This window comes from Artemia sp. Qi Xiang Cuo, chromosome 19, assembly GCF_049724085.1.
Source record: "Artemia sp. Qi Xiang Cuo chromosome 19, ASM4972408v1, whole genome shotgun sequence".
Taxonomy (NCBI): Eukaryota; Metazoa; Arthropoda; class Branchiopoda; order Anostraca; family Artemiidae; genus Artemia; species Artemia sp. Qi Xiang Cuo.
The window spans coordinates 15,686,375-15,708,507 of NC_142812.1; the positions used below are offsets into that span (position 1 = coordinate 15,686,375).

At 35.2% G+C, this 22,133-nt stretch overlaps 2 protein-coding genes across 2 annotated transcripts in view; one reads left to right on the forward strand and one right to left on the reverse strand.

The window, feature by feature from the left end:
• The window catches only part of LOC148940545 (ribosome assembly protein METTL17, mitochondrial), a 92,247-nt gene extending 88,649 nt beyond the window's left edge, over window positions 1–3,598 (reverse strand). The window contains exon 1 of the mRNA XM_089104832.1: window positions 3,494–3,598. Within this exon, the coding sequence (XP_088960958.1) occupies window positions 3,494–3,541 (48 nt within the window). The 5' untranslated portion in view covers window positions 3,542–3,598. The remainder of the gene's footprint in view (window positions 1–3,493) is intronic.
• A 7,707-nt stretch (window positions 3,599–11,305) lies between these two features.
• qm (geranylgeranyl pyrophosphate synthase quemao) overlaps window positions 11,306–22,133 on the forward strand; it is a 48,025-nt gene continuing 37,197 nt past the window's right edge. Inside the window, exon 1 of the mRNA XM_089105490.1 lies at window positions 11,306–11,436. Within this exon, the coding sequence (XP_088961616.1) occupies window positions 11,365–11,436 (72 nt within the window). The 5' untranslated portion in view covers window positions 11,306–11,364. The remainder of the gene's footprint in view (window positions 11,437–22,133) is intronic.

Below are 22,133 nucleotides of genomic sequence, written 5' to 3' on the forward strand. Positions count from 1 at the left end.
AACAAATAGATAAAATTCAAAAGTACAGAATTAAGAAGGTAAAACAATCAAAGCAAAATTTTTTGTATCATTTAAATTAAACTCATAAAATAAAATTAGATATTTAGTAATTTGATAGAATTTAGATTTGACAAAATAAAAGGATTCAAATTAACAAATATCCCTCCCTAGAACTTTTTTTAAGAGCAAAACTGAGCACTTTTTTTAAGAGCAAAATTGACATAAATAACAACAGCAAAATGTTCAGTATTTTACTGTTCAAGGAAGAAGTATAGAATTCTGACTTGTAGAATAAAACAAGAAATAACATATGCACTTTTTATTTGTATTTTTTCATTTATTTGTGTTTGTGTATTTTATTTATATTATTTACATTTTATTTTATTATTGGTTCATGCAGAATCAATTTTATTATTTATTATTAATTTTATTACTTTTATTTTATCAATTCTATTTTATTACTGATTCATACTGATGTAGTACCTGAATTGTACACCTGGGCAAGATGGTACTTTGGTTGTTGCAGCATCACAGTTTTCTTCATCAGAACAGTCACCGCAATTCACATAGATTCACAGTCATATATTCCACAGGCATTGAAATATCACAATCAAATCCAATATACTTAACAATTAATAAATCATTATAATACTAACATTTTGATATATTCTAGATCAGAGGCTGTATCAGCATTTTCTTTCAGCACCAACCTTTGCAGTGAAATTACAAATTCATTTTTAATAATGCCAATAGCTAACAGAAGAAACTATTCAAAGAAAGCTGAAAATTTTGCTGAAAGTTCCAAATTTTGAAAGCAATGATGATTAAATGCAGAGAGTATTGAATTAGTTTTGTTTATTTACATTTCTTTTTATTAAGGTTTGTGTCATTTTTTTCAAAGGAAAGCAATCTGTATTTTTGTATAAAGCTGTCTTCAATCTGTTATTGCAAATTTATTGTGAAGTATAGGGTACCACTAAAGAAGGACAGCTCTTCCAAAGGAAATAACTAGAAATAACAATGAGGAGTATCATTTGATCCCTCAACTGATGCTCTTTCCAAATATAATGCTCACTACTGTGACAAAAGCATGCCCCCCCCTAATGGTCCTAGATTTAGCCCTAGGTTATAGATAAGACTAAAATAAAACACTAGTAATGAAATACTTACTTTACAATATACATTATTATAATAAAACATCATTTATTAGTACCTATTGTTGGTCATAATTCAAGAACTAGAGGCCATTGGCTGAAACTTGAAAAGCATCTTTCCTAACTAAAGTCCACACTCAATTTTTTTCCTCAACAAATATCATTGATTGGAACAAACTCCCTGATGACCCAATTACTGCTGAATCTGTGTTTTCAAACAAAGGCTGGATGCTGAATGGTGCTTGAGGGAGTTGAAACTCAACTGGGAAGCTATTGATCATCCAACTGTGCATTGTCACTAAACAAGAATAAAAACAACTTCAATCATCAACTCTGGAGCTTCACAAGGAAAAATCTTTAGATTGTTCCAAGCTGCAATTTAAGGTATTTAATGTAATTGAAGTTTATCTTAATAAGGTTTCTATATTCCTTTCCATTTCAACAACTGTTTTAAATAGTAACATTTCAATAAAACTTATTCATATTTTGATTATGAAATCTAAAAACCACCACATTATGAAATATATTTGCTATCTATAGCATAGAATCTTCTTTTTTTCAGCAAACATGGAAAGGAAACACAAGCCTGGGAATATATACAGCCACCTTACCTGTAGACAGCTCTGTCCCCTGAGACACACATGGTATCAAAAAGGGGCCATTAATCATCTCTCAGCTTTCCTGCTGTACTGATGTCTTCCTATTCTGGTTCTATGACTTCCTGGTGATTACTAATTTAAAGCATCTTTTGAGGGTTAATGGATATAGAGAGGACATATCCCAAATATTTCTACTGTCAAACCCTGATGATATTGGTCACTAGAGGTTACTGTGCCATTTCAAGTATAGAGTGATTTGCTATCTTCTAGTGACCACTAAATGTTGTGTATTCTGTCAAGGCATGAATTTTCTAAAGTCAGTATTCTTCTCTTGTCTTCTTGATTCAGGTGCTATGTTTTGACAGCATAAAAGTAGTATCAGCATATATTACTGTTAAAAGACATTGCTTTAGATGATTCTTTTTTTAGATCTCTATATCTGAAACAGTTACACCACTGGCTGAAGGTACCATTTGCTTCCACAATCTTGGCAAACACTTTTTTCATTGTTGAGCCAGTGTTCATGATGATACTTTTTAGGTATTTGAACTAGACAACTTAGTCAACATTTTGGCCTTGACATTTAGTGGACAGAGGTGATTTGCTTGTTGCCATGCAATTGGTTTTCTCTGCATTAACCAACAAAACAAATGGTTGGCCTTTACAATAACCTTGTCTAGTAGTTCATGAAACCATTCTCTGGCATGACTGAAAATGTATTGCATAGTTGTTGGTTTTAAATTTTATAAACAAGAATATGATGTAAATGCAACATTGGTCAACTACATAAAGAAATATGTTAAAAAATAATTACTTGATAATATAAAAAATAATCCTAGTTAACATATTTTGCAGGGGGAGAACCTTTTTCTTAGCTATTTTCCTTGTATTTACAGTTTTTCTCATGACACTTTTAAATAGGCTATTCATGTCTTATCTCTAAGCCTTGAAAATTGTTTATACACAAACATCCAAGAGTCATCTAACTAATCTAACCTAACTGAGCTTAATTTATCAGTATGAGACTAGGATTATTCTGCTTATTATGAAGTAGTGTTTTATGAATTAGTGTTTTCTTGACATGTATCCTTATGTAGTGGACTACCTCTACACTTATACCAAGAATATGTATGATCTTTTAGTAAAGCGATAGTATAAGTATTAGTAAAGCGAGAATATGTATGAGTTTTAGCTAGTGATACTCGTCCATATTGCTAGCAAGTGCAATTTAAGATAATTTAAGGTATTATTTGAAAATTATTTATAAAACAAAATTGAAATGTAAAGGAAGTTGAAAATCTGATTAGTTTAACAGAAATTTGTTGCATATTGTGAAGCATAAATTTCATTATAGCATTTCATTTAGTTTTATGCATAACCTAAGGCTACATCTGGAAGGGCATAGTGCACCATTCCAGGAAGGGCATTGTTTCAGAATAGTGCACATTATATTTGAAGAGGATTAAACAGGGAATTGAATAGTGCTGTTATTGTGGTGTTTCCTTCAGAAGAGCCATTCTTTTCTAAAAGTACTAAGTTTAGCAATAAAAAAGTGCACACCACGAATTTAGAAAAGTATTAACATGGTGAAACTACAAGATTTATGCTAATATATTTATTCAGCATTCAGACAGCTGATCACTACTTCAACAGTCAAAAATATTTACATATTCCTCAGCACTGTAGTAAAGATGTATTACAGGGAGGAAATCAGATACAAAAGAAAAAACATACTCATACTTTATGAGAAGATGAAGTAGATACACAATTTCTCAAGTGCAGCGTCATAGCGTGCTGAGTTTTTAAATTGTTCGCCTTTCAAATGTAATCCTTTATTAAATTCAGTGATGCCAGGTGCCTGACTTTAGATTGCGCACCAAGGGAAGCGAAAATGCGCCATCGGCGCATTTTCGCTATATTCTTTTTGGGTGGAGTTCGAAATTCAGGGTAAATTAGATCTTGCAGGGATAAGTGCAAAAAAAAAAAAAAGAAATCAGAGACAATATTACCAGAGAGTGTGAATTTTGATTTTCAGAATACTAGTACTCCAAATTGATAGGATTCAGTCTTCATTGACAGATTTCGGCACCATATTCCGAAATCTGAAACAGTGAAGCATTTTTGACTGATTACATGCACTTTTATGGTCGAAATTTTCTGTTCTCAGTCTCTGGCTTGACAAGAAAGGTATTTTCCTAAGTTCTCTGGTATGTCAGAGAAATTAAATAAAAAAGGGAATTAAAGGAGATCTAACAAACAAAAAAAAATACTTGCCAATATCTAAAATAGTATTTTACATTACTTTCTGGCTAATATGCTGAATTATTCCCTATCAACAATAGAAAATGTGATTAAAGAACTATAAGAAAGAAATAGGTACTCAGTATACTGGTCTTGCAATATAGATAGTTATACAGAAAACGTGGAAGTTAAGATAAATAAACGTGGAAGTTAAGATAAAAGATAAATTCACAAACTTAGTTATGAGAACAAAATGTTTCGTACTTTTCAAAATCTAAATTGGAACGATAAGAACGACCTAGTCAAATGTAAGAAATTAGACCGGCCATTATTAATGCAACTATCCATAAAATTGTAGGCCTGCAACACTCTCCTGATATTTTGTTATGAAACAAATGCCAAACGCTTGCAAATGCAATAGAGCTGTGTGTGGAAAGGTTCTTCAACAGTTCCGATTGTAATTTTATTTGTGTTTTCCTTTTAATGAACTTCGAATTAGTTTTGTACATTTTTTAATCATATATTGTATTTGTTTTCGACTAGTATTCAAGATCATATTCAAAGTTAAACAGCAAACCCTCCTTCTATATCGCCCAAAATTTCCTCAAGAGTTTCACTTTCATTGTCATTGAATGGTTTTTGGTGTCATACATGTCAATGGTATGTCTATTCAGCATAGCGGGCGTAGGATCAAAGTCCCTGCAGCACTTTCCCTGGCAATTTAGCCTAAGTCGGATGGTCACATTAGAATTAAGCATTTTAGGGTGCATCCTGTTTAGAATTTTGTACTTGACAAGATTCATAACGGAAAACAATCTCTCGACCAAGGGGTTGCGGATGGGTAAGCTCAAGATGGAAAGAGCTATTTGAGTTATGTCAAGCAAAGGTCAGCTTTTCCCACTCTTTTCTGTATTTTTTTTTTATCGAAATTTGGCAACTTTCTTATTTATTTTTTCACGCTAAGGATAATGCACGCTTTAATAATTTAAATTTAGGTCGTCACGGAGCCTGAAATGCGATATGAGAATCCCTACAGGGTTCTGAAAATTCCACCTGTCCTTATAGACAAATTCCTTAATCTGTCAGTAAACAATAGACTTTAAAATTTTGAGCTTTGTCGTTGTTATTGTGAAGGAAAAATACGCCCACTTTGCACCCAATTTTTTTGACATGCGCAAAATCGGCGCAATGCGCCAATTTGAAAAATTCAATGCGCAATTAACTCGAAAAAGCGCCCAATTGGCGCAAATGCGCACCACCTGGCAACTATGATTAAATTTAATTCTAAGAACCTTTTCCAAAAAAAGAAAGTTTTTCCAAGAAAATCCCGAGCAATATTAAAACCGAAAATGAGCAAAAATAAAGTCAAACAATAAATTTTACTTAAGAAAACTGATGATACTTTGAGCAAAGATGAAAGGTTAAAGAGCTCATGGCACAGGAGTTCAGGGTGCAACAAGAGGCTTGAAAATAAATATTCAGAAGACTAAACCACATAGAATTGGAATAAGTGAAGGTGAAGAGGTGTTGTTGGGTAACGAGAAGATCCATCAAGTGGTTACCTTCACCTAGTAGTATTACCACTAAGTAGTATTACTAGTAAAGATGGTGGATGCAGCGAAGATGTTGAAAAGTAAAATAGCCAAGGCCCAGGGTTTTTTTTTGTTTATTTTTTACAATTGAAAAAAGTTTGGAAGAATAGGAAGAGAAGTCTCTCCAAGATTAGACGAAGATTAGAATAATGGATGCTACAGTGATGACAGTGGTCATGTATGGTTAGTCGACGCTCCGAAAGACAGAGGAGGATTTATCTGATGTTTGAAATTGACTATGGATTGTTTTGGTACCCGTCTGATTGACAGTATTTCAAACAGTAAGATGTACAAAAACTGTGGTTCTATCCCGATTTCTAGGGCTGTAAAAACAGAAAGGTTGAGATGATTAGGACACGTTATGCGGATGAACGATGACAAACCGCAAAAGATCATTTTTTTCGGTCAATTATCTAGGGCCAATTGAAAGCAGGTCATCCCCGAATTGATTGGGAGGATGTCGCAAAAAAAGCATCTAAGGGTAATTGAAACTTTTTGACGAGAGTGTAATGAGCGAGGATCTAAGTAGAATGAAATTTAGAAAGACCGCAAGCAGCTATGATGATCTCAGGTGGCTTGGTGGTGAATTGAGTTGTTGGTGGTAGTAGTAGAAGCAGAAGAAATTACTTTCAAAGAATAAATGGAGCCTAAGACGAACAAAAATTTAGATGAATAAAAATGTCAAGCCTCAAAAAGAAGAGAAATTGCCAAAAACAGGAGTAGGATAACTTCCATCCCTGCGAAAAATTTAAAGCCCACCCCTCCGTTTTTCTTCAACATTACCTAAGACTTTTAAGTCCATTCCCTAGCCGTTTCAGCCAAATTGCAGATAGCGCATTTCAATAAGCCCAATGCACATAGCGTCTGTTGATTTCGCTCTATTCTTTCCGTCAATTCATGATTTAATGTCAAGATGCCATGCTCCCCTTCAACATTCTCTTAGATTTTTAAATTGATACCCTCACTCTTCCTCAAAATACTGCAAGCACACCATTTTGATGCCATGGCAATGTGTCAACAGATTCTTGCCTTCGAAAATAACTGCCTTTGGAAGATTCTGAACATCGACTCAAGAGATCACGTCACAAACCAGATAGTCCGCTCTATCTCAGGCCAGCCCATAGTTACAGACGTTATTCGGCAAGGAATATGACGATACCTTGGGTAAGCTATCCATATGAAGGACGATGGGATCCTGAGACAGATCTTGGAATGGCAACCTTAGGAAATCCGGAGGAAAGGTTGACCAAAGAACACCTTACGTCGCACCTATCAACGGGACCTGTCCGACATTTACACAACGATTCAGCCCCAATAGGAAGATGTTTGGGGGGGGTGCACAAGCAAGATAACTGGTGGCTCTTCTCGGATGCCCTGGGTGCCTCTGGAGGCACAGGAGAATTGAAGGTGAGGTAAGGAAATGTGTAATGTCTTTTGATTCACTTTCTTACTTAAGATTGCATAGATCTTAAGTCTAATAGAAGCTTAAGGTGGGAAAACGGTTCGGTGGAGCGAAGATGAAAATTTCTTATATCCTGTCTTCCCCAACCATAAATTTAAAGTCTCCTTGTCCCCCCCTTCTTTTTCCAACTCTGCATGAAAGATTAAACTCCCCCAAGCAGTTATTGAGATATTGAAAGTTGATGACTAGGATACATAATGTGCCTGCTGATTTATACCTGTTCCCTCCTCGAAATTCAAATTCGAGACCCAATCGACCTAACTCCCAGGACAGTCTGAAAGTTTCAACTCGATCCCCTAAATTTTTCTCAATGATATTACAGGTAATTTGAAAACACTGGCGAATGTAGTCCTCTCATTTACTCATATAAATGAATCAATTCTTCAACATATCACTGGAAAACTTAAAAAGTCCTGGCCATTCAAATAATCCCTAAGGACTTGGGCTTCAGGGGTAATGTTGGCCAAAATTTTCGAGCAAAAAAACAGTGTTTAGTCCTTATTCTGGCACTGTTTAATGGGGGAATCAATATTATTTTCCATTTTCTCTTCTATATTTGGGCCCCCTCAATCCAAAGACATAAGGATATAAGTTCCTGGCGATCATGAAAGAAGCTTTTAGCTCTATTTTCTTTGGTATGACCTTGCCCTAAACCAATTCTTTGTTGTTCACTAGGTTCTTTCTTGCCTACGAAGTTAAAACAGCAAATTTCAAATCATGGGTCGACCATATCTGTGCTTCCTGAGACCTCTTCCCCCCCTCACCCACACACACACAGACACAACAAGACGTGAGATCCTTTTGACCCAAATAACTATCTCTAAAAGTTGTGAACCACTGGTTATTAAGGATCAAACGTGTCACCTCTTTGTCCACTCTAAAATTTATTTGTAAATAAGCAGAAATTAGCATACTTTGGGACTTATAGGATTCTTTTTTATATTGAATTTATGAACATTATTCACCTTGGTGGCTCATACTTCAGTCTTTGCTTTGACAGAATTTTCTGGTATAAGAGTTAATAAGAGTTACGTCTTTACTATTCTTAACCGTTCCGAAACTTGGTTAATCAAATTTTTATACAGTGATTTTGATAAAGCAGTACTGACTAATTACTTAGCGGCTTTGCTTTAGAAAATGTCAATCGAACGATAAGGGAGTGGAGAGTAATCAACTGATAAATTACAGCTTTGACGTTTAATGCGGAATTTAAATAGTATCCAACAATATTGTTAGTTTGGATTATTTTTTTCTAAGCTAAGCTCGCTTTTCCTTTGAATAGTTTCGGAGGAAATACATAAAAATGAGGAGGAGCAAAGATTTTCTCGATTTTTTTTTTATGAAAACAAAAAGGTGTTTCCCAAAATCCAGGGGGGCAGGGATTTTTTTTCAATCATCTTTTTTTAATTCTAAGGGGTAGTTACCCCCCATTGCCACAGTTGGCATATTTATTCAGTTTGTCAGTAGTACCTTTTTACTGAACTGATTTCTTATAATACATGTTAATCAACTTTTAAATTAGTTATGATATTATCGTAAATCTCCAAAGTCTCCACAGAGCAAATATTTAAAATTTTATCTTCAAGGGTGCATGCATTACGAGTGAGAAAAAACTTTAAAAAATAGGCGATTATATGGAAAATAGTATGTATACAAGGGAAAATTGCTGAAATATCATTATTTATTTTTAGGGAGGGCACAAGCTTGAAGTTTTCTTTCCTATGAGCCTGATTAACGATTAATCAGTCAGTTTTTTTCATTGAAAAACCCGCCAAAGAAGATAATATGCAATTATTACCGAAATTCTAGTTTTGTATGTGAAAAAGCTATTCTATGATAAATTTTTGGGAATCTTTACTTTCATATATGTTGTTTTGTCTACATAGAAATTTCAATTTTGGGATTAGTTTTATTTTTGCCGTTTTTAAAGCCCGTGACATTTGTTATTAGTACCCTAACAATACAATGAAATCTTTCAGTCTCTGCACTTACCAGGAACACTAATTGGAGGAGGAGAAATGACCCCTATATGTTGAAAAATACCGGCCCCTTTGTTAAATAAAAGACTTTGCTTGAATAAAAAATTAAAATATATCTTTAATCACCCACCCCTACATTCTTGTGAATTGAAACAACAAACATCTGGTAAGTTTTATTGGTAAAATTTTTTGCGTTTTACATTTTATTTACTGATTGAATTGATGCATTTTGCTGACTAGGCAACAAATTAAAACGAATGATCAATCCAACTATTTCAAGAAACATTCACAGAACTATTTTTTGTGTGGAATTAGGGTACGGGAGGATTGCATTTTGTTTCTTTAGTGGTACTTCTTGGCCTGCAAAAACAAAATAGACTAGACTCACAGTAAAAGAAAAGCATCCACCAAAATAAAAAAAAATATTGGAGACAAAGTTGAAGTAGGTCTTCTTTTTAACCTTCTAAGCCTTAGAAAAAGAAAATAAATGCAGACTAGAACTTGAAACAAGCTTCTGAAGGTTTTATGTATGTTTGGGACCCAATTGTGAAGATTTCACTCTCCTAACTTAACTACCCTCTGAAAAGACCATCATGTATAGGTTAAGACGCAGAGCTAAGAGATGGTTGTCTAGACAAGGCACTGTAGCTCAATATTTGGAGCAGTGGCGTTGCTTGACTTAGTGTTTTGGTGTGGGAAGCATTAAAGAGGCTAACAAGTCACTGCCATAGTAAACAATATTATCTCACTCGATGTATATCTGGAAATATGTCAAAGACCCAAACAGATAAATTAAGGTAGAAGAGACTCATATTCATACATTATTTTTTTTCCAAAGTGCACAAGACATTAGAATCCTGCCTTTTAATTGCATTGCTATACCTTAGAAATTATTCCCGCCTCATAAAACCGCATGACACTAATTATTAAATCGATGTGAAGGAGGTGAGTTGGGGGGGGGGGGGTCAAGTGGAAGTAGTTCTTACGAAAGAAAAGCTGTATCTACCTGCTGCAATTGGATTTCAAAAAGGCTGTAGACATTTTTGATCGTGTTCTCTGATTAGAAGCGAAAGCTTTTTTTCAACTCTAGATATTCATCAGTAGCAAATTTCAATAAGTTTCAGTAGCGCTATGCAATAGAAGCAGAGTGTGATGAACTGGACTTAGTACCACTTCCGGCTTAGTTTACAAACTTACTGAGTGACATTAACTTGGAAGATACCGTCCAAGAGCAAATAATACAACCCTTTTGCTCTGAGCTTAGTATTTGGATTGACTCAGATGCTGCCACGTTTTGGACTCTGATTTTTAAGCAAAAAGATATTCATGGATCAAAGCGTTCCTTTGCTTCATTCATTTCACTCTAAGCCTACGTAGCTGCTGCGTAAACTTTCTCAGCTGTCAATCCAAATGAAACCTGTGTTAGAAATCTTTTCGGTTTCGCCACCTTGAACAAGCTTCTCAATGCTAAACATATCGTCTCAAAGAATTAGAAATATCCTTCGAAAATGGTTTTGCATTCGAAGTAAGAAAACTTTAGAAGGGGATATGAAAAACAATAAGATACAATAAAGAACAGGAGAAAAAATGAACTGCTAGCGAAAAAGTTCTTTTACCATGGTAGTATTATTATTAAAGATGGTGGATACAGTGAAGACATTAAAGATAGAATAGCTAAGACCAAGGTTATTTTCTCAGAGCTGAAAAAAGTTTGGAAGAAGATAAATCAAATCAAACCCGAAATTAGAATATTAAAAGCAACAGTGATGGCAATGGTCAAGTACGAATCTAAAACGTAAGCACTACAAAAAGGGAGGTTTTTTAAAGATATTTTACAGAGGAATTGTTTGCGAAATCTTTGAGCGCTCGTTTGACTCGTTTTCAAAGAGAAGCTGAACAAACAATTTGGCTTTATTCTCCTTTTAGGGCTGTAATGAAAAATAGATTGAGATGGCCAAAAAACCTTCTGCAGATTGAAGATGAAATGTTGCCAAAGATTTTCCTTTTTGGTTAGCCCTCTCTCTAGGGCAGCATTAACAGCAGGTCGTCCCCAAAGGGGGCGGGAGTAGGTTGTTAGGAAGGACTTATTGAACTAGGAGCTTTTTAGGAGATTGCAAGGAAGGAGGCTTTGAATAGATTGGTTTGAGAGATTAGCTGTGTTGTTATCATGTGGCTTGACGTTTCAGTGAGTTGTTAGCAATAGTATATTCAGAGGGTACAATTTAATCTTTTTTGGAACAATTCAGTTTGCAAACTAGCAAAAAATCTTTCAAACTTATCGGTAACACTGCAATCGACCAGCGAAATTTGAACATCAAACGCGTTAGACTTCTAATTATGATGAATTGTAAGGAAACAAAGGAAGTGTATTCAAATGATATTGATAGAAAATCTGATCAATATGACAAGGTCAATGTAAAAAAGAGTTTTCATAGGTTAATTTGAGTTTACAGTTAACAGTCAGTGCTGATTTTCTTTGTAGGCTATTAATTTTGAAATGAGTCTACCACAGAGACCTTGCCCCCCCCCCTCTTTAATGAGGCCGCGTGTAGGTATATTCAATAGTTTAAATTCAATTTAAGTAAAGGGTAAAGTTCTACGAAATCATATTATTGAGTTAGGACTAAAGTGAATACACCATTTGATGCCTTTTTTTATGCTGATTACAAATTTAATAAGCATTTCTATAAGAAATGAATTCCAGCCCCCCCCCTATATAGGCTATACCTAACCTAACCCTGAATTGGCATATTTAAGGGGGGGGCTGAAATTCATTTCCGATAGAAATGCTTATTATATTCATAATCAGCATAAAAAAGGCATCAAATGGTGTATTCACTTTAGTCCTAACTCAATAATATGATTTCATAGAACTTTACCAAGTAAAGTTTATATTAATGGACTATTCAGATAGCCTACCCAAGAAATAAACATAGGCTACCTGTATAGTCAGAATCCAAATTTAACATTCATTTGCATGAAAAATGAACTTTAGCTACCTCCACCCCTATATATAGCCTACCAGGTCAATATCTACCAAATTATATTATTGAGTTAGGAATAAAATGAATACACCATTTGATGCCTTTTTTTTATGCTGATTACAAATATAATAAGCATTTCTATCGGAAATGAATTTCAGCCCCCCCCCCTATATAGGCTATATCTAACCTAGCCTACCAATTCAGGGTATATATTTGAACATTAGGGGCATTGGTAAAATTCTACTTTAGCTACTTTTGGCTATCTTGGAATGGGTTTAGGTTAGGAAAATGAAACTCTCAGGTATGGGTCCACAGGCCAAAGAATGTCCTGGAAGGTATTTTAAAGGACCTACCTCCACTCCTTCTCCCTCTAGAGGGTCCTGAAATTTGCCTACATGATAGGTCTATACCCATTGAAATTTTGACAAAACAACACTTTACCTTAATTTTCAGCTATAATTTTCTTTCTCTCTGGCTTTACCTCTGAAAATGCAATTTCAGTCATTTGAGCAAAATTTTAAGCCATATCAATGTTTTAGTTCCAAAATTTAGGAAAAGTATTTGCATATCTTTAAAACCTTATAAATTGGGATTGAGCAAAGTTGTGAAGCTGAAAACAATTTTGTTATGCTTTATTTAAGCAGAAGATCTATTTTGCAAGGTTTCACTTCTATAACTCACATATTTTTAAAGGTCATCAAAGGTCAAGACCCTCTAGAGAGAGAAGGAGTAGAGGTAGGTACTTCAAAATACCTTCCTGGGACATACTTTAGCCTGTAGACTCATCCCTGAAAGTTTCATTTTCTTAACCTAACCCCTTTCTAAGATAGTCAAAAGTAGCTAAAGTAGAATTTTACCGGGGCATTTTTCACTCATCAATATGCTAAGATCTTGCATCTTTTGTCATGAAATGCTTAAAAGTGAAATCTTTGAACAAAGATCTTACATCTTTGGTTGTTTTTGTGCAAACATCTTTTTCATCATTCTGCTCTGTTCAGCAGTCTGAGAACAATGGTATGGGAATAGAGTATAAAATATCACCAGCTTCAGAGTCCAGGTAAACCAAGTCCAACCATAAGGGAATCAACTTAAGGTAATACTTAAGGATAAATATAAGTAAAAAATGCTGTATATAAGTAGAAATAAATGTTTTATCTCACAAAATCATCAAAAATTCTATTTTCAAATTCCAAACCACCAAGTTGCTGTTGTTGAGCCAACAGCTAAAAGAAAAAAATATAAGCTGGTGCTGTGTTTCATCATGCATTAAAGACTGATTGAAGTTGCTGGCTAACTTCACTGCCCTTTCTGCACAATTGTTCACTACTCATAATGCAGAAACCTTCAGTTTTGCTGTTTCAGGATCAGTTTCAGTAAGTGATGTATCAATACTGAGTGCTGTGAAAAGATTCTTAGACCTTTCAGTAGCAAAATATGCCAGTGATAGACTTTGAAATGAGCTAATTGTTTTTGGATCAACTCGCCTTAAATCATGTTTGTTCATTGGTTTTGCCAATGCCATAGTAAGTTGTTTCTTTTCTGCATTGTTCACATGATCTGAAAACAATGTTATGGAGTCTAAATCTTTGCTGAGGTACCAAAGGCAACCCTTCATCTTCTTAGTGCAATTTTTGCCACCTGATAGTCAACTGCAGAGTAAGACTCCAATATGTGAAGCAGACACAGATTGTTAAGTAGGGCATCACAACTGCTAGGAGTAGAGAACCATGATTTGGTATAAATTGTGATAGTGAACAGGACAATACATCACATAGAATGAAGTTCTTTTGTTGCTAGCTTAAACCATTTTTGAAAGCAGTATGTCTTTAGGCAATAAATACCCTTAGCCATCAATACTGGTTTGGTCAATGAATTTCCACTGCTCTTTAAATCTGCTGAAAATACCAATCTGAGGACCAGAGGATGGAAAGAACATCTTGAAAGCAGCAGCAGAAACTATTGCAAGGATGTGGTGCCTGCAGGCAAAAAAAAGGAGACACTTGTTGAAAACTTGCTGGATGACTGTGATGGCTCCTGAATGGACACCAGTATTTTACCTAGTTTTGTCAAAGCACAACCCAGCAAGCCATTCTGGGACTCCTTTCCATTCCTGCAAACCCTCAATTACTGCTTTACCCATCAGCTCACCTTAACCTGCTGGTAGTTTAGGAATACTGAGAATCTTCTCAATGTTATGCCTAAAACCATACTGGCATCCAATCAACAAAACTACCATCATTGCCTGGTAGCAATTTGCTGTCAAAGTGTGCTGCTAATGGTGTTGCTAGCAGAAAGAGTGCTTTCTGTTGTTGTGCAGTTGACTGACAAACTTTTTTTTTCTTGCTCTATAGATTGAGCTAGTGGACATAACAATGTTCTCAATGTCAATGCCAGTGGCTTTCAGAGCTGGAGCAACTACATGCATAGCTTCTTGTGGTGTTGTATTGGTACAATCTAAGCTACCAGCAAACATTGGGTCATCAACCAGGCAATGCTTATGTATTTCAAGAGAAGGGATTTGTGGTAGAACAGTTTCATTCATGACAGTTTCTGAGTTCAGCTGTGCAGATAGGCCAGATAACTTCAATAGACTTGGTCTATAATCTTGCTCATCATTTGATGATTCAGTCTTGGAGTTACAAAGCTGGTTGTATTCTTCTACTGATGTGGAACATAACATCACTGATGTATCTTGATCCACTTTTGCTTTTTTTTCTGTGTCTCTCTTCATCCTGGAGCCTCTTCTGCCTTTTCCCATGATGGATTTTGAATTCTAAATCCTCTTCACCCATAAACAGCTGTCTGTTGCTTCTCCAGTCTTGCAAAAAAGCAGTCAGTCAACATTGCTATAATAACAAACTCAGAAATACCAATAGACAGTGTAGTCTGAATTAAAGATGGCAGATATCATCAACATTGAGTTAAATATAAACATCATAGAGAATGTGTAAACATCAAATAAGTAATAAGACTGCATGTAAGGTTGATTATGCTACAAGGATTGTCCATTAATATCATGCAAACCAGTATAGAAAAGCAATAGCCTAATCACTAACATCACATAGGGTAAAGGTACCGATGATTCAATAGTTTTTGTAAAAAACCAGTTTTTCTACTCTAGAAGTCTTAATTTAAAGACTTTTGGTTTGAAAAGGGTGTCAGTATGTAGGAAAAACATCTAGGAATCTAGCTGTTTGATGAGAAGTTTGAAGTTTTGTCTGGAAAGGGTACAAAACTCCAATTTTCCGAAATTAGAGCATTTTCACCTACAAATTCGACACAACAAAAAAGTTACCTGTTTTCGATGCAAGACAGAACCCAATTTGACACCCATATTGGGTGTCAAACCAATGATTCAACATTTTTTGCAAAAAAACAGTTTTTCTACTCTATAAGTCTTAATTTGAAGACTTCCGATTTGAAAAGGGTTTCAGTATGTAGGGAAAACACCTTGGAATCTAATTGTTTAGTGAGATGTCTGAAGTTTTATCTGAAAAGGGTACAAAACTCCAATTTTCCCAAATTAGAGCATTTTCACCTACAAATTCGACACAACAAAAAAGTTACCTGTTTTCAACGCAAGTCAGAACCCAATTCGACACGCATCTAAATACTTGGGGAATACTTTTGGGTGGAACCTGGTGTATTTGACATGTATATTCTTGTTTCTTAGTTTTTCTTCAACTTCATTTAATATATAAACGTATAAAAGACTATGCAAAAAGTAGAAGTAATAAAACTAACAAAATCATTTCAAGTATGTAGTATTTGGTATAACAAAATTGGTACAACAAGTTTTAATACACATTATTAAATACAATTAGTATTTAGTATAACAAAATTGCTTCACTAGCATTTTGGAAGGGATAGGGTCTAGGAAAACGGGAGTGGATTTCAAGAAATTTAAGAAGTTTATTTGATTTAGTGGATTTTATTTTCATATGCAGATTCTTAGTTTCATCCAAAACATAGGCATACGTTTCATTTTGTATAAGATTTTGTATTTGATAAAATTTGTATTTTTTATTCGGATGAAGGATAAATAACAGTATAATCTAAAAAAATCTAGGGGGGGGGGCAAAACGAGGTCTGGGGAGGCAACGCCCCCCCCCCGCCCCATAGCAATTTACGCCCCTGCATGGTATGAGGCCAAGCAGCAGTTCCTCAGATGATGGAAAAATTCAGTGTCTGTAAGTAAAACTTCAAAGTTTAAAAAAAAAACCTTTTTTTTAAATGTTCTTTCATCTGAAATATTATTAGAAATAATAATCATCAAAATCTCTCGTTGCACAAAAAGCACCCGTAAATTCGACAGCTATGGTGCCTGTGGTTTCGCCAGTGGATCCAGGAATTTCGACACCTATTATTTCTCATCTGTTTTACATGTTCAGTGAAGTTTCGACAAAGTCACCTATATTTCGACAGGGCCTGTTGTTGTCTGTCCAAAATTTTGACAAGGTTACTATGAGATATTCGCCAAAGAAATAAATCCCTTGATAGAAGCCAATATTTATGCTTGAATGCGACTGAAGGAATATTTTTAATCCGCCTGGTATTCCACTACATCAAACAAGAATTTTCGACACTTGGAACCTAGTTTTGACAATGCAATTACCATCACCATTTTCATTTAATTTTATCAAGGAAAAGCTAATGTGGCTACATTTCAGAAAAGATCAGATGTATCTTGACACATTGGCGCTTATCCCAACTTTTTCTTGCAATAAATAACCAAGTAATGATAGTTTGAACATTACATACCTGAAAAATTGTTGGGAGCTCATTTTGTGTCGAAAACAGGAAACTGACCAAATTGAATGTTCTTTTCTTATCTGGGTGTACCAGATATAGTGTCCACGTTTCACACCATCGAAATATAACGACGGCTCCAAGAGATGGCGCTCTAAGTCACGGCTAAGCAGAGCTATCCCGTTTTGAAGGAAAATTTCGACAGTGGTTCCAAAATTGCACTGTCGAATCATCGGTGCCTTTACCCTATAGCAAAATAAGTTGAAAAGTTGGATGGTTTGAAGGGTCACTTAATGATTTCCTTTCAATATGAAAATTTGCACACTGCATACAAACACTAAACCCCACATTTTAAACACCTATGCCAGGTGATTTGAAAGAATTTTCTTTTTGAAACACCCTAATGTTCACTTTATTTGTAGGTCATTTGTGTAAACTGCTTGATATTTGGCAATGTTTTTTTTTTTGTATATGACATTTTTCAGGAGGAAGAAAATTATAGTGAAAAGTTTCAATTATTATTGTATTTAAACTATTTTGCATTTCACAAATATGATTGCATATTTTTAGGCTCCTATTTAACTCTTGTTGTCCTGTGTCTTTAGCTTTTGTATGCTGATGGCAAAAATGAAACTGTATCATAAAACTAATGCCAGTGTATAGCTGATTTTAGCTGCAGTTTCAAGCAATCATGCTTGTAACAAAAATGCAATCATGATTAAAAAGTGTTGATTTGCTCTACAGACTAAATATGTATCTGGGAAGGTGTTTTCAACCCCACACTTCTATGCTTTCCCTACCTGTATTGTTTAAAGGACTTCCTGTTAATTGTCTTAGAATCCAGCTTGGATCCTTGTAACCTCCTTGCCACAACCTACAATCTAAGAGAAACAGACACAAAATGAAAATTGTATCTAAGTTCTTTGAAGTTACAACCTTCCTAGGAAGAAAAAGCCAACTAATTAAGAATTTTAATGGCAATAATGTTACTTAGGAAGTAATCATGTTTCTCTAATTGTATAGGAAAAAACAACAACTAATGAAACTGCACCCAAAGTCACTGAAACGCTCTCAAAAGCACATAATCTGCTCTGTTTTGCATTATTGGGGAGTATGAGTCCTTTGAAAATTAATGTTTTAGCATAGTATTTATTCACCATAGGTGAAAGTTTAATGCTGTTTTTTTTTTTTATTAAATTCTGACTATTTTTCAAATCATGCCAGAAAATCCCGCTCCCCATGCAAGGGCAAATCTCCAGCATTTTTATTGGGAGGGGGGCAAGAGGCCCCCCCCAGGTGATGACCATGCCCCCATGTAAAGTTTCCTCTGGGAATTTCAATCCCCACAGAAAATCTACCTCAACAATTTTGTGTATATATGCCAATGACAAATACCACAGAATATATGAACAGTGGATAAATTGCATAACTAATTGTACTTTCCCCAGGAACTATCAAGGATCAAATTGCCCCAAAGGCATAGTTATTGGACTTTTCAACTATGCTGAATCAAGTGATTATCTCAAAATTTTGATTTGATGTCCTTGGGGAAAAAGATATGGGAGGGGGCTACTTTCCCTCTAATCTTTTTGGTTGCTTGAAAAGGGTAGCCATGCAAGAACTTTTGATTTCTGATTAAATGAACCATCTCCCAATCTTATAGGATGTATGGTACAATACAATCATCCAGGGAAAAAAACAACAACAAATAAACATCTTAGAAACAATCATATAACATATTCAAAATTGCTGGTGCAGAAATACCTCTTTTTCATAGAAAAAGGGAGAAAATCTTGACCTAAATGTTTGCCATATTTTTTGGATTAAAAGTTTGCTATTTATTAATTCAAATATAGGAAGACCAAAAATGACATCAGAATTTAAAATTTGTGTTGGTCATTACACCATTTCCACCCTAAATGAGGTCAGGAGGTGCAGTATTTATGCACAAACGGACACTACAATGGTCCAAAAAAGTTTGCTTTAAAACATATTCAAAATTGCTTGAAATTGACCATGCAGAAATACCTCTTTTTCTGATAAAAGGGGAGAAAATCTTGAATTTAACAAGTCACTTAATAATATATACAGTATTGCTCAAAATCTGGGGCTGGAAACTGGTCTCTCTGAAAGATGGAAGTCTGAAGACTGGGGCTGGAAATTTTCATCAAATGGTTACTTTATATACCTTTTTGAGAGATAGAAAGAGATATTAATTAAACCAAAAAACAATACCAGTATTAACAGCCAGCATGAGAAGTGAAAAACTTGTCTGAGAGTGTGGCAAAAGTAAATTGAAAAATAATACAGGACTAAATAAATTATAAAACAACTAATACAAATTGAACATCCTAATCAGCACCATGAATCTTACAACAAAACAAATTCAACTTTACTATTAACATCATTCCCCATAGTCAGTTATTCAATTACTTATTTACACCCTCTAAAGAAAATAAAAAAATAAAAAAAGAATTCATTCTTACTAAAAAAAAGACATCTTTAAATTTTCTCTTATCTTAAACAAAGAAATATCATTATTATTTTCAATGCTCTGATCAAGATAATTTCAACTTTTAATCCCCCTTTGAAGTACATAAAACGTCAACTGGGTCAAAAAAATGAATGGAATATTAATCTCTCCAGAAGATCAAGTGTCATAGTCATGGATCATGGATCTTAAGTTTACTAATCTGTCAAAACATGAAAATTTGTACCATGCTGTAGCCTAAAAATAAACAAAGTTTAAATAACCCTCAAAGTCTAGAAGCAGGCAGTATTCTTATGATTGTGGAAATTCCATACTGAATCCCAGGGTTGTAGGTCAGCCAACATTTGAACAACATTATTTTGAAGAACTCATATAGGCTGGGCAATGGAAGCATATATACCAGCCAAACACTACTACAATACAGTATATATGGATGGATAAGGGAAAAATAAAGAAGGCATAGGGCATATGTAGGGAAAAAATGCTTAATTTTTCTTATTATGCCTAAGTTACAAGACAAAATTTTACTCACAGACTGTACATGGTACTTGAAAGATAAAATTTCATCAATATAAACCCCCAGGTATTTAATTGATAAAACATGCTTTAAAATACCCCAATGCATTACAATTTCTTGAACACAAGGATAAAAAAAACAGGAGATAGGGGAAAAAAATTATAAAATTAGACTTACTAAGATCTCAATCCTATTTACCCTCAACCAAAAATGTAACCTATCCACATTTCCTTCTTCAATGGCAGGAGTAATTCTTCTGTCTTTGCAGTGCTGATAGGTGCCATCTACAAATAATGACACAATTTTATTCTGCAGACTTTTACTCATATTATCACTATCACTAAAACAGCAATTAGGGATACAATTAGTCATATCATAGGCAGCACAATAGCGCTGCCTAAGTAAAGAACAATGTTTCCATACCAGGGCGCTTCGTATCAAAGGAGTTGTCGTAGAAACTTCGAAAAGGGCTCATTCGATTGGAAATTGGAGTGGCTAGTGCCCTTTTTAATAGTCGAAAGTGATTGGAGGGCAACTAGCCCCCCACCCCACGCCCATCTTTCCCCCAAACACATCCAATAAAAATTTTGAAATATCCATTTTGTTCAACACAGTTTATTTCCAGATAGAAAATATGTTTTTGAGGAGGACACTCCCCCACAACCCTCAGGGCAAGGGTTTTAAGTTATGCCCTGGGGGCATATAAGAATGATGTTGGCACAATGTATTATTTATTAATTTTTTTTCCTTTAGACCAGGGCACTTTGTATCGAAGAAGTTGTCATATAAATTTTGAAAAGGGCTCATTCAATTGGGAAACGGAGTGGCTTGTGCCCTTTTTAATAGTCAAAAGTGATTAGAAGGCAACTACCACCCCTTCCATTCCCACCATTTCCCGAAACACATCTGATCAAAATTTTGAGATAGCCATTTTGTTCAGCATAGGTGGTTTCCAGATAGAAAATATGTTTTGGAGGAGGTCACTCCCCCACAACCCTCAGGGAAAGGGTTTTAAGTTGTGCCCTGGGGGCATATAAGGTTTTTATAGAAGGCGTTGTTGTAAAAACTTCAAAAAAGGCTCATTCAATTGGAAATTCAAAGGGCTATTGCCCTTTTTAATAGTCTAAATTGATTAGAGGGCAAGTAACCCTCCTCTCACGCCCACCTTTTCCCCAAACACATCCATTTGAAATTTTGAGATAGCCATTTTATTCAACATAGTTTTGGGTTCTGGAAATTAGGTCTTTGAGGATGACAACCCCCCACAGCCCTCAGGGCAAGGGTAGTAAGTTATGCCCTGGGGGCGTATAAGGTTCTTATAGGAAGTGTCGTCGAAAAAAAGCTCATTCGATTGGAAATTGAAAGGACCGGTGCCCTTTTTAATAGTCGCAAGTGATTGGAAGGCAACTGAAACCCCTTACATGCCCACCATTTCCCCAAACACATCCAATCAAAATTTTGAGATAGCCATTTTGTTCCACACAGTTTAAAGCTCAGGAAATTACACCTTTGAGCAGGAAACTCCCCCCCCCCCTGCGCAGTCTTCAGGGCAAGGGTTATAAGTTATGCCCTGGGGGCATATAAGATTTTTACTGAAATATTTGTCGTAGAAACTTGAAAAAGGGCTCATTCGATTGGAAATTCAAAGGGCTAGTGACCTTTTTAATAGTCTAAAGCAATTTAAGGGCAACTAACCCGCCTTTCATGCCTACCTTTTACCTTTTCCCCAAACACATCCAATTAAAATTTTTAGATAGCCAATTTATTCAACATAGTTCAAAGTTCTGGAAATTAGGTCTTTAAGGATGACAACCCCTCCCCCCCCCCCCACAGCCATCAGGGCAAAGGTTGTAAGTTATGCCTGGGGGGCACATACGGTTTTTATTGAAAGCGTTGTTGTAGAAACTTCAAAAGGCTCATTCAATTGAAAATTGAAAGGGCTAGTGGTGTTTTTAGTAGTTGAAAGTGATTGGAAAGCTGTGGTAAAGCTTTCTAATTTAGTTAATTATTAATTTAGTAAAAATATATTAAGACGCAAAAGCAAAGTTTCAAAATACCACTTTTTAGGATAAGGATACAAATCGTGGAATGTGTGGGCTGGAAGGGAACTTGCTCAATAACCAATTTCCTGGCTAAACGCGTCAATTTACCGGAAGGACGTGGTTTGGTTTTTCATACATATACCCCGATTTTTGGGACTGAAGACAGACTTTTTGACTTGCCGGGTGAACCTCTGCCCGTTTGTTTTCTCATTAGAAATACCTTGGACTTAGTCTTATCATTGTAAGTGTCTAAGTATCTATTTATATATATTGTTGTTTTATTGAGACTTGTGGTCTACTTGGGACAGCCAGTCCCAGTAGAC